Source organism: Mastigoproctus giganteus, chromosome 12, assembly GCF_048544385.1.
Source record: "Mastigoproctus giganteus isolate SK-2022 chromosome 12, ASM4854438v1, whole genome shotgun sequence".
In the NCBI taxonomy this organism is placed as follows: Eukaryota; Metazoa; Arthropoda; class Arachnida; order Uropygi; family Thelyphonidae; genus Mastigoproctus; species Mastigoproctus giganteus.
The window spans coordinates 9,860,587-9,874,158 of record NC_143586.1 but is presented as its reverse complement, the minus strand read 5'-3'; the positions used below and the strand labels follow the sequence as shown (position 1 = coordinate 9,874,158).

At 41.2% G+C, this 13,572-nt stretch overlaps 1 protein-coding gene across 1 annotated transcript in view; it reads left to right on the top strand.

Moving 5' to 3' along the window:
- Positions 1-13,572, top strand: part of LOC150076668 (aldehyde dehydrogenase family 16 member A1-like) — a 111,334-nt gene that overhangs the window by 30,091 nt on the left and 67,671 nt on the right. Inside the window, exon 6 of the mRNA XM_090386600.1 lies at positions 11,658-11,849. Within this exon, the coding sequence (XP_090242726.1) occupies positions 11,658-11,849 (192 nt within the window). The remainder of the gene's footprint in view (positions 1-11,657; positions 11,850-13,572) is intronic.

The following is a 13,572-nucleotide window of genomic DNA, read 5'->3' as shown; positions in this document are numbered from 1 at the left end:
CGTGAACTAATATTATTAGTGGAGTCCCTTAGGGGTCAGTGTTGGGTCCATTGTTGTTTTCTGTATTTATAAATGATATTGATGATGATCAGGCTTAATTTCCAAGTTTGTAGACAATACGAAGGTTGGCAGGGTTGTTAATGATGCTAATGACAGTATACTGCTGCAGCAGGATCTAGAAAAGTTGAGTAGATGGACTGAGAGGTGGCAAATGAGGTTTAACATTGATAAATGTAAAGTACTACATATGGGAAGCAGTAATCCCAGAGTAATGTATCAACTCTGTGGTACCACACTCACAGTGGTAGAGAATGAAATGGACCTGGGGGGTAATTGTGCAGGCAGATATGAAGTTTTCTGAGCAGTGCAGACGGTCTGCATGAGTAGCTCATGGTGTCTTGTCAGTGATATACATGAATTTTTCTAGCAGGGATAAGGAGGTGATTATTCCCTTGTATAAGGCAATGGTCAGGCCACACCTTGAGTACTGTATACAGGTCTGGGGGCTTCATTTTAAGATGGATGTAGAGCTCTTGGAATGAGTACAGAGAAGGGCAACAAGATTAGTGAACAGAACAAAGGGTTGATCTTACAAAGAAAGTCTTAGTTTTGCAAATTAGCATTAGCATTAGTAGAGGCATGTGATGCAAGAAAGCAAGCTTATTCAGCATCAGCCAAAAAAAAACAAAAGAAAACACACCACTCCCATTTCACCCCTCCGTTCGTTCGAAATACCTGTCCAGTTGAGCCTTGAATTTGTTTAGGCTATCAACTTCAACAACAAATGATGGAAGTCTGTTCCACCAACCAACCACCCGCTGGCCAAAGGCAAATTTCTGCACATCTATCCGACATCCTTCCTTCCTCAATTTGAGTTTATGCCCTCTGAGGTGATTATTCTGAGCAAGAGGAAGAATCCCATTGGCATTGAGCATGCTCAAACCATTCAAAGCCTTATACACCTCTATCAGATCACCTCGCCGGTGCCTAGTCTCCAGACTCTGTAATTTGCAAAACTTAAGCCTTTCTTCGTAAGAGCAACCCTTTGTTCCATTCACTAATCTTGTTGCCCTTCTCTGTACCCGTTCCAGCAGCTCTACATCCTTCTTGAAATGAGGCTTCCAGACCTGTATACAGTACTCAAGATGTGGCCTAACCATTGCCTTATACAAGGGAATAATCACCTCCTTATCCCTGCTAGAAAAATTCCTGTATATCATTGACAAGACACCATGAGCTACTCTTGCAGCTCGTCTACACTGCTCAGAGAACTTCATATCTGCCTGCACAATTACCCCCAGGTCCTTTTCATTCTCCACCACTGTCAGTGTAGTACCGCAGAGTTGATACGTTTCTCTGGGGTTACTGTTTCCCATATGTAGTACTTTACATTTGTCAATGTTAAACTTCATTTGCCACTTCTCAGCCCATCTGTTCAACCTTTTCAGATCCTGTAGCAGCAACATAGCGTCAGTAGTGTCCTTAACAACCCTGCCAACCTTTGTATCATCTGCAAACTTGGACATTAAACTTGATATACCATCATCAATATCATTCATAAACACCGAAAACAACAACGGACCCAACACTGAACCCTGATGGACTCCACTAATAACATTAGTCCACGATGAGCAGTGTCCATTGATTACCACTCTCTGTCTTCTGCCACTCAACCATCCCCTTATCCATTGCAGCAATTTGCCTCCAACGCCACACTGCTCCAATTTGTGCAGCAGTCTTCCATGTGCAACAGTATCAAAAGCCTTTCTAAGATCCAAATATATAATATCAAAGTTATTCCCTGCATCCAGTTCTTTTATGACTACATCATAGTATCCAATCAAATTGGTCAGGCAAGACCTGCCCTTAACAAACCCATGCTGCGTCTGAGCTATAACTGAATTCTTGTCTAGATGATCCTGCAGTGCTTCTTTGACCAGTGCCTCCATTAATTTTCCTGGAACAGAAGTTAAACTAACCGGTCTATAATTACTTGTGTCAGCCTTTGATCCTCCTTTGTGAATTGGGGTTACATTTGCACATCTCCAGTCCATGGGTACCTCCCCTGAGTCTAAAGAAGCTCTCATAATTATGGCTAGGGGTTTGCTTACTTCCTTTGCTGCCTCCTTTAATATAACTGGATAGATCCCATCCACCCCAGGTGCCTTTTTTATGTTTATCCTCAACAATCTCTCCTCCACTTTCCTCTCAGTTATTACAAATTCATCTAGCTCACTGCCAATGTCTACTTTACCTACGTCATTCTCCTTCCTGAATAACTCCTCATGCGTGAATGTAGATGCAAAATACTCGTTTAGATTGTTAGCCACCTGAGCAGGATCCTCAACTGTTGAACCATCAATATCCAGTGGACCAATCTGATTCATCCCTTTCCTTCTTGAGTTTAAATAGGTAAAGAACTCTTTTCTGTTTTTCTTTGCATCCTTTGCCAAAGATTTTTCGTAGTCTGCCTTTGCCTGCCTAATCTCCTTTGTGACTTGGTTACAGACCAACTTATATCTATCATAGGCTTCCATGTCGCCCATTAATTTGTATGTATTCCATGCATTTTTCTTCTCTGCCACATGTCTCATTAGTTCATCTGACAACCATTTAGGCCTAAACCTTGAACAATATTTCTTAGTTGGTATGTAAAGCCTGGTAGCCTCCAAGATTAGTTCCTTGAATGCTTCCCATTTTGAGTTTGCTGTTGGTAACGTCATCAGTTGGTCCCACTGTATAGAATTTATATACTGTCTCAGACCATCATAGTCGCCTTTACGAAAACAAAAACCCTTCCCTTTACCTCTGATGGTAGTTACCTCCTTGAGTAAATCCCACTTCAACACACTGTGATCACTGCCACCTAGTGGTTCCTTTATCTGCAGATTCTTAATGCATGAAGAATCACTACCGATAATCAGATCAACAGTATTGCTCCCTCTTGTTGCCTCACGAACATGCTGATGTAGAAAACAATCACCCAATAAATCCACAAAAGCCTGGCTAGTGTGTGAGTGACCAACCCACAAATTCCAGTCAATATCTGGGAAATTAAAATCCCCCATTATAAGACTCTCTGATTTACTGGCCCACTCCATTTCCCTGTACAATATCTTATTATACTCATCAGAGTCATTAGGCCTATAGCCCACTCCTACTCTCAATTTTGATTTCCCTATGCTTATGTCACACCAAACTGACTCGACACTGCCCTGTCCATCGATGTCGACTGGCTTCACTTCCTTGGATTTTATGTGTTTCTTAACTAATAGCATAACCCCTCCTCCCCTCCTGTCCTGTCTATCCTTTCTATACACATTGTATTTTGGATTTTATGTGTTTCTTAACTAATAGCATAACCCCTCCTCCCCTCCTGTCCTGTCTATCCTTTCTATACACATTGTATTCCCCAAATTCCAGTTCCGCATTCCTTATATCTGTGTGACACCACGTCTCTGATATCCCAACAATATCTGCCTTTGATGTTTTGAGCAATACCTCAAATTCATCAAATTTATTTACCAAACTCCTAGCATTGGTGTACACGCAAGTATGCATGCACCTGTTTCTATTCTTAGCTACCCTAACACAACCGATGTGTTTACTTGTACCGCAATGACTCCCAGCAGTCTCTGAAATATTCTGCATCTTGTTTTTCAGGCTTCTGCTCATTTCAATAGAAGCAGTGCAAGAATCACTTCCACCTCTGCCAGTGGCTACTGTTAATCTATTAGTCATTGTATCGCCCCCAACTAGCAGTTTTCCGACCCACCTAACACTGCCTCGACAGCATCAGCAAAAATTCTTGCACCCTTTCTATTTAAGTGTATCCCATCCCTGTAGAAGCAGTCTCTCCTGTTAACAAGTACAGACCAGGCTGAAAAAAATTCTACCCCTTGAGCCTTGCACAATCCCTCCAGGGCCGAATTGATCGACAGGGCTCTCATCATATACTCCCTCCTATCGTGTCTGGGCAGTTTTGCAGACACTTTCAAATTCAACCCTAATTCACGGCTTTTTTTCAACAGTGACCTGTACTTGCTGAGTAATTCCGCCGGTCTCCTACTCTTAATATCATTAGTGCCAACGTGTACAACTATATCACCTTTTGCGCCCTTAAAAGATGATATCCGCTGTACAACGTCATCAACCTTTGCCCCTGGCAGACATACCCTGGTCCTATTCCACCTATCCTTTTTACCAAGCATGTTCCCCGTTTCCCTGACAATAGAGTCACCAACAACTAGTTCCTGTGGGACCAGCGCATTCTGCCTAGGGGGCTGCCTCTGTGTTGCATGATGACCAAGTTCAAGCTCTGGCGTTGTTGTGGGCAGCTGAGAGCTTAATGGGCCCCTCAATTTATTTCCTTCGAGGGCATCCACCCTGTCCTTCAAGCTCTCATAAAGGCCCATAACAATGCTGAGTTGTCGCCTAATTTGCTTGCACTCCTTACATCGTGCACACACAAAGACATCCCCCTTGTCAGTATCATGTCCCGTACCCGACTGCTCCGCAAACATCAAGCAAACAGTGCATTTTAAAGGACTGTGATTCAGAGGGCAGCTGCCCCCCTCAGTTCTCCCCTGAGCCACAGCACTCCCATTAGCTTGAGCCTTTTGCTTTGCTGCTCTGGTCTGAGTCATGATTCCGATTTAATTCAATAAAATTTCAATTTCAGAACAAAATTAAATCCTTAAGTTATATCCCAAACAGTTATAACGCTATATTTATTTTTTCGGTATCAAGTGTTTTCTACGAGTTCCCTTTATACAACTTCCGTAGCACGTGTACCACTATAGTTATGTATTAATTATTTGTTATGGTTAATTAATTATAGTGTTAATTAATTACAGTGTCTGGAGACTAGGCACCTGCGAGGTGATCTGATTGAGGTGTATAAAGCCTTGAATGGTTTAAACATGCTCAATGCTGATAGGATTCTTCCTCTTGCTCGGAATAATTGCCTGAGAGGGCATAAATTCAAATTGAGGAAAGACGGTTGTAGGATAGATGTGTGAAAGTTTACCTTTATCCAGCGGGTGGTTGATTGCTGGAACAAACTTCCATCTGTCATTGTAGAAGTTGATAGCTTAAATAGATTCATTGCAGAACTTGACGAACATTTGGAGCAAGTGAAACAAGGGGCGTTTATTTTTATTATTTTTTTTGGGTGATGCTATGTAAGCTTGCTTTCTTGCATCATGTGCCCTTGCTAAGGCTAATGCTAACTTGCACGCTATCTAGAAAAATAGATAGCAAGGTACATTATCCTTGATGAAAGCAAAACTTTAAAATATTTGGAGACAATTATGTAACAGTTGGTTCTTTCACTCATTTGTCTAGTAAGATTATACATCGATGAGCCAAAACATTATGACCAGCGAGTTGTTATGCAAATCGACTTGCTGGTCATTTTGGCTACGGCATGTGCACGGGTCGGGACATGGTATAAAAAACACCCGATACTGTGCTCAGTTAATCAGTGTTACTGTTGTTCTTCAGATGGAAAAGGCAGCGGACTTAAGTGAGTTTGACAAAGGCCAAATTGTAATGGCCAGATGACTGTGTCAGAGCATATCCGAAATGGCAAGGCTGGTGAGATATTCAAGGTCAGCCGTGGTTAGTATCTACCAAAAGTGGTCTGAGGTAAAACCCGCGAACTGCCGGCAAGGTGTTGGATGACCACAGCTCATCGATGCTTGAGGTGAGTGACGGCTCTCCCAGATGGCACCTGGCAACAGAAGGGCAACTATGGTGCAGCTCGTGGGTAATTGGAATGCTGGTGATGGGAGTAATGTGTCACAACACAGTATATCGAACCCTGTTGAAAATGGGGCTGCGTAGCCGCAAGCCGCTCCAAGTGCCCATGCTAACCATGGTTCACCAGCGACAGCACCTACAATGGGCATGCGAGCATCGAAACTGGACCTTGAGTGATTGGAAGAAGGTAGTCTGATGAATCACGTTTCCTTTGCACCATATGAATAGCCGGATACGTATGCGTACGGAAAGTGATGCAGAAGTGATGGCACCTAAATGCACCGTGTGATGAAAACAAGCCGGTGGCGGCGATGTTCTGCTGGGATACCCTGGATCCAGTCATCCATGTGCCGGGCACTCTGACATCTACCACCTACCTAAACATCAGATCAGGATAGTCTCGCAGTTTCGAGTGTGCGGCCATGTATTTGTGAGCTCCGTTTTAATTGGTGTCATGAAGTGTTTATAATTGGAATTTTCACCCACTGACGATGTCAGATGAAACTCCTTAGGACTCTGGATATTCAAGTGACATTTTAGCTAAAAATGGCCAATATTAAAGAAAATATGAATGTTTTTAAAATTTTGCATGTAATGGCTGACCAATTGTATATGACGTGCATAGGGAATCTCGAACATTAGCGTCCCGAAGTAGTAAAGCCTTTTTCAATTGCTCGCAGTGCAAAATTGTAACTGTAAAGTAACACTAATCCTCATACTAGATATAGAAATAGAAGTTCTACAAAATGTATTATTATTTAAGTGTCAGTTTTGTTAATTGCCTCGCCGCGATGTCAATCACTTGCATTGCTATAACAATAGCGACACCATATTAGCCGCCATCTTGGAATTGACCTCATCGCGACAGGAAATACATGGTTATTTCTTGCTATGATGATCTCTTACGAGCTGAATTATATTTATATGTTTATCTCACTCATCAATAAGCATCCACGAATTAACAGAGTTGTGTTTAAATGTGCCGAAATGTGTGTATTAATTACATTAAATTGTTGGCTGCCATTGCTCTTCTCCTAACCAGGCAATCAATGACCCTTCTTCCCGTTGTTTGATCACGTGACAGCAGTGCCGTTCCTGATTGGTGAAAGTTGGTACCGAGACTGGCCATATATTTATGAACAATAATGTATTATTATTTAAGTAAATAAAATCTCCACATTGCAGATCATTGGATCTGCAATTCAGGGTTTTTATTGATTAACACCACAAATAGTCACAACTGGAATTCGCAATAGTTGATTTAATGAGCAAATGTGCACAATAGAATAGCTAGTTGTAAGTCGTCAAAACGAAGTGGTAATCACAACTAATAAAACATCACAAGCTCGTGACAACCGGACCTGACATTATCACGAGCAATGGTTGTCAAGGAAAGGGATTCCTTAGGACAGGATATGGAAAATACAAAGGGAATATTAGCCAGAGGCATCGTCAGAGCAACCACAGGCTCAACCCTCATGACAACTGTGAGCTCACAGAAAACTATGGGTCTACAGAAAAGAAATAAAAGAAAACGACAGGACAGAAGCCAGAACGCGAAACCAGATTACAGTGTGAAGCGAAGTAACAGGAGAAATGTCCTCCCAACAAGAACCTTACAGTTTCAGGTTCTTCTGCTGGCTTACTGTTTTAAAACATACTAAATTTTATCTCCTAATTATATTAGCATTAGTAGAAGCATATGATACAAGAAAGCAAGTTTATGCAGCATCAGCCAAAAGAAAAAAAAAAAAAAAAACCTCCCATTTCACCCCTTCATTCATTCCAAATGCCTGTCCAGCGGAGCCTTAAATTTATTTAAGCTATCAACTTCCAGAACAAAAGATGGAAGTCTGTTCCACCAATCAACTACCTACTGGCTAAAGGCAAATTTCTGCACATATATTCTACAACTGCCTTTCCTCAATTAGAGCAAGAGGAAGAATCCCATCAGCATTCAGCTTGCTCAGCCCATTCAAGGCCTTATACACCTCAATCAGATCACCTCGCAGGTGCCTACTCTCCAGGCACTGCAATTTGTAGAATTTAAGCCTTTCTTGAAAAGAACACCCCTTTGTTCCCCTCACCAATCTTGTTGCCCTTCTTTGTACTCGTTCTAGCAACTCTACAACCTAAAATGAGGCCTTCAGACCATACCACAGTACTCTAGGTGTGGCCTCGCCATTGCCTTGTATAACGGGATAATCACCTCCCTGTCCCTGCTAGCAAAATTCCTATATATCATTGACAAGACTCTATGAACTGCTCTGGCAGCACGTCTGCACTGCTCAGCAAACTTCACTTTGACTGCACAATTACCCCCAGGTCTTTTTCACTTCCCTGAGTGTAGTACCACACAGTTGGTACGTTTCTCTTCAGTTATTGCTACCCATATGCAGTACTTTGTATTTGTCAATGTTAAACTTGGGTTGCCACTTCTCAGCTCATTTGCTCAATTTATCTAGATCCAGTTGGAGTAGCATACTGTCTTTACTGTCATTAACAACACTGCCAACCTTTGTATCATCTGCAAACTTGGACATTAAACCTTACATCAATATCATTGATAAATGTACAAAACAACAATGGGCCCAACATTGAACAATGGGGAACTCCACTAAAAACATTTGTCCATGAAGAGCAGTGTCCATTGACAGCTCTTTGTGGATTTGTTGAGCAGTCTTCCATATGCAACAGTATCAAAAGCTTTCCTGAAATCCAACTATATGATATCAAAATTATTTTTGGCATTCAGTTCCTTTGTGACCACATCATAGTATCCAATCAAATTGTTCAGACAAGACCTACCTTTAACAAACCCACGCTGTGTTAACTATTACTGCAGTCTTGTCTAGATGATCCTGCAATGCTTCTTTAACTAGTGATTCCATTATTTTCCCCGGAACACAAGTTAAACTAACAGGTCTATAGTTACTTGTGTCAACTTTTGAGCCCCCTTTGTGAATTGATGATACATTTGCACACCTCCAGTCCATGGGGACCTCCCCTGAGTTCAAGGAAGCTCTCACAATTATGGATAAGGGTTTGCTTACTTTCTTTGCTGCCTCCTTTAGTATAACTGGATAGATCCCATCCACCCCAGGTGCCTTTCTTATGTTTAACTTCAACAATTTCTCCTCCACTTTGCTCTCAGTTATTACAAAATCACTAAGCTCCCTGTTAGAGTTTGATGAACTTCTGCCACTCTCGTCATTGAATAACTCCTCATGTGAATATAGATGTAAAATACTCATTCAGTTTATCAGATTGCCTTAGCATAATCATCAATAGTCAACTCATCTGTGTTAAGTGGTTCAATCTGATTCGCCGACCGGGCTAGCCGAGTGGGTAAAGTACCTGCCCGGCAACCCAAAGGTCGCGGGTTCGATTCCCGCCTCGGGCTTGGATCAAAGTACTGCAAAAAACCTTGGGAGGTGCAATATGGCCACAGAAGCCGATGTGCCAACAACTACCAAATCAAAAAAAAAAAAAAAAAAAAAAAAAAAAAAATCAATCTGATTCATCCCTTTACTTCTAGAGTTTACATAAGTAAAGAATTCTTTGCTGTTTTTCTTTGCATCCTTTGCCAAAGATTTCTCGTAATCTGCCTTTGCCTGCCAAACTTCCTTTGTGACTTGATTACAGACTAGTTTATATCTGCCAAAAACTTCTGTGTCACCTGATACTTTATATGCATCCCATACATTTTTATTCTCTGCCACGAGCCTCATTAATTCATCTAACATCCATTTAGGTCTAAACCTTGAACAGTATTTCTTAGTTGGAATGAAAAGCATAGTAGCCTTCAGAATTAAGTCCCTGAAGGCTCCCATTTAGAATTCAACATTGGTAACATCATCAGTTGATCTCATTGTACAGAATTTAAAAACTATCTGAGACTACTGTAGTCACTTTTATTTTCATAAATAAAAGCACTTCCCTTTAGCATTGATGGTAGTTACATCTTTAAATAATTCCCACATCAGTACGTTGTGATCGCTGTCACCAGTGGTTCCTTTATCTGCAAATTCTTAATGCATGAATAATCACTGCTGATAATCAGATCAAGAGTATTACTTCCTCTGGTTGCCTCTTGAACATGTTGCTGTAGAAAGCAGTCATCCAATAAACCCATAAAAGTCTTGCTAGTTTGTGAGTGACCAACCCACAAGTTCCAATCAATATCTGGAAAGTTAAAATCCCCCATTATAAGACATTCTGATTTAAAAAGTAAAAGTAAAGTGCAGCCATTATCAACCCACTGCAGGGTGGAAGCCTCCTCAACAATTCATGCTGAGGGAAATGGACCATAATCTGCCACGCTGGTCCAGTGCGGGTTGGCAGATCGACCGTATTCAGCAGTCAGGGGCTTGAACCCCGGTCTACTCAAAGAGCGTGTGCTACTGCACGCCCGCTCCTGCCCACTCGGCTACAGAGGCCTTACTGGCCCACTATTTCTCTGCACAATTGCTCATTATACTCATCAGATTCATTAGGCCTATAAAACACACTTACTCTCATTTTTCCTTTCCCAGTGCTTATGTCACACCAAACAGACTCAACATTGCATTGTCCGCAAACATCAATTGGATGCTCTTCCTTAGATTTTATGTATTTCTTAACTAACAACATAACCCCCTCCTCCCTTCCTGTTCTGTCTATCTTTCCTGTATACATTGTACTTCCCAAATTCCAATTCTGCACTGCTTATGTCTGCGTGACACCACATCTCTGATATCTCAACAATATCTGCTTTTGTTGTCTTGACTAGCACTTGAAGCTCATCAAATTTATTAACTATACACTTTTAGCATTGGTGTACATGCAAGTATACATGCACTTGTTTCTACTCTTAGTAACCCTAACACAGCCCATGTGTTTATTTGTTCCACCATAACTCCCAGCAGTCCTGGAAATCTCTATTGCCTTGCTTTCCAGGCTGCTACTCATTCTAATAGAAGCAGTGCAAGAATCACTGTTGCCTCTGCCTGCAGCCACTGTTAACCTTTTAGTCTGTGTATCCCCCCAAGCTAGCAGTTTACCGACCGACCTAACACTGCCTCGATAGCATCAGCAAATATTCTTGCACCCCTTTCTATTTAAGTGTACCATATCCCTGTAGAAGCATTCTCTCCTGTCAACAACAGGCACAGACCAGGCCAAAAAAAATTTAACCCCTTGCGCCTTCCACAATCTCTCCAGGGCAGAATTGCAGACCCTTTCACATTCAACCCTAACTCGTGAATTTTTTTCAACATTGACCTGTACTTGTTGAGTAAATCTGCAGATCTCTTACTCTTAATGTGATTAATTCCAACATGTACAACAATATCACCTTTTATGCCCTTAAAAGATGATATCTGCTCTACAACATCATCAGCCTTTACCCCTGGTAGACATACCCTGATCTTGCTGACCAGGGTAAGTCTAACACTGAGAAAGCGAACAAACAATCCGACTTCCCACCTATGGATCCCTCCCTCCCAGAGGGAAATGTTCTTAAGCAGGTCCAAAAACTTAGAATACAGTTCAAAAACATGCTAAAGGACTCTTTGAATAGAATTACCATGGCTCTGCACGGTGAACTGGTCAGACTGTGGAACAAATTGGAAACAGGCCTTCTAAATGTACACCTCAAATGTGAAGTCAATGCCACGAAACTTAATGCATACATGGAATGTAGGAACGAACAAATGTCACAGCATACCCCCACTTACGAAGAAGCGCTGAGGAACTTCCAGGGTATTTTTTGCCAGTGGCATTAATTTATCTCTGCATTATCACAAATGTTTTAATCTTTAGTAACATAGTGTTGCAGTAGCAGATACATGTGTTAAAATAAAAAAAAAGCATCGATTACCTCTTTATTCAGTAATATTTTATTCTTTTGGCAGACTCATAGTGGTGGATGCCGAGTGTTAGTTCAGGAACCTGTGTACGATGCAGTGATAGAGAAGCTAAAGAAGCATATAGAAAACTTGCAATTTGGAAAAAGCTTATCCTCAGACTTAAGGAGCACTATTAGTAAACACAAAGCTGAAAAAATTCAGCAGCATTTAGAAAAAGCACTAGCGGAAGGTGCTAAGGTAATTGTGTTTCTTAGTATGATGTTAAAAAATATTGTTTCATGTAGACATTATTCTTTTTGGGATTGAGAAAATTAATGTTTTTCGTTCATGTTTCAGTATTGAAACTAGTTTAAGTGTATTTATTAGCATTAGTGGAGGCATATGATGCAAAAAAAGCAAGCTTATATAGTATCAGCCAAAAAACCACCCTCCCATTTCACCCATCCAGCCACTCCATTTATGCTTAATCATTAATTGAACTTGTGAAATGCTCACTTTTATTTGGGATTAGTACCTTCACAGTTCATAGATTTACAGATGCTGTGACTGTGTGGCAGTAGTAACCTGAGATGATTTATATCTGCAAAAAGGCCTCTAAGGTTGGGATTATTCATACCACAAATTTAAACTGATTTAATAATAAAATAAAACAATACAAAAGACCGTAAAATAATATTTACAAAAATTGTTTAATTATTTACAAAAAATTAGTTTACAACAAAAATAAAATAAGTTAAAATGCATTAAAATATAAATTTAAAAATGATAAAAACACTATTCAAGCTTTCGGAGATATCTGCTTCCTTCCTCAGCAATAATGAAACTTAAGCAACACATCCTTAAATACCAGGTTCATGGCACACGTGGATGACCAGGCACATACTCGGTATTCCTTTCACATGTACCAGAACCAGAAGTGGTCTGGGGACGTGGAAAACTAAAACGTTTATCTCTGGCAAGAACCACCACCTCAAAAAGGGGGTGAAGCCTAACTCCCCTGTCTCTATAGTTTGGCCAGGGCACTTTTGGGTAGGGTGAGGACACATTGTAGCACCTCTGAGGAGGGGGAGAAGGAAATTAGGCAAATTTCGACGGATCTTCTGAGGTGCAGTTACCCCCAGAGGGTCATTGATAAATACAATAGAGAGGAAGAGCCCATTCGGGTAGTTCTGCCTGTACCACTTACCACAGTGTATGTTCCCTACTATCTAGACCTGTCAGATCGCATTGGGAGGATGATTCACGACTTTCAGATGCTGTGTGCAGCTCCCGGGCCAGAGGTTGCACACAGTAGTGTCACAGTTCAAAGACCCCATTACTAGGGATTCTAGTAGTGGGGTCGTATATGAGATCACATGCCCGGATTGTGGGGAATGTTATATAGGGGAGACAGGACGGTGTCTCAAGGACCATCTGGGGGAACATTTAAGAGCAATACGGACCGCAGAGCTCAATAAATCCGCCATTCCCGAGCACTATTGGGAAAAACAACACCAGATCCAAACCCCCCCCCCCCCCCCCGAAATGCTGTCATCCTTGACCGGGCGCATAGATTCTGGGACTGCAAGTGGCTGGAAAGTCTGTGGATTGGATCCTCTGGCAACAATAGCATGAACAGAGACAGGGGAGTTAGGCTTCACCCCCTTTTTGAGGCGGTGGTTCTTTCCAGAGATAAACGTTTTAGTTTTCCACATCCCCAGACCACTTCCGGTTCTGCTACACATGAAAGGAATACCGAGTATGTGCCTGGTCATCCATGTGTGCCATGAACCTGGTATTTAAGGATGTGTCGCTTAAGTTTCATTCTTGCTGAGGAAGGAGTTAGACACCTCCGAAAGCTTCAATAGTGTTTTTATCGCTTTTAAATTTATATTTTAATGCATTTTAACTTATTTATTTTATTTTATTTTTGTTGTAAACTAGTTTTTTGTAAATAACTTAAAAAAAAAAATTTTTGTAA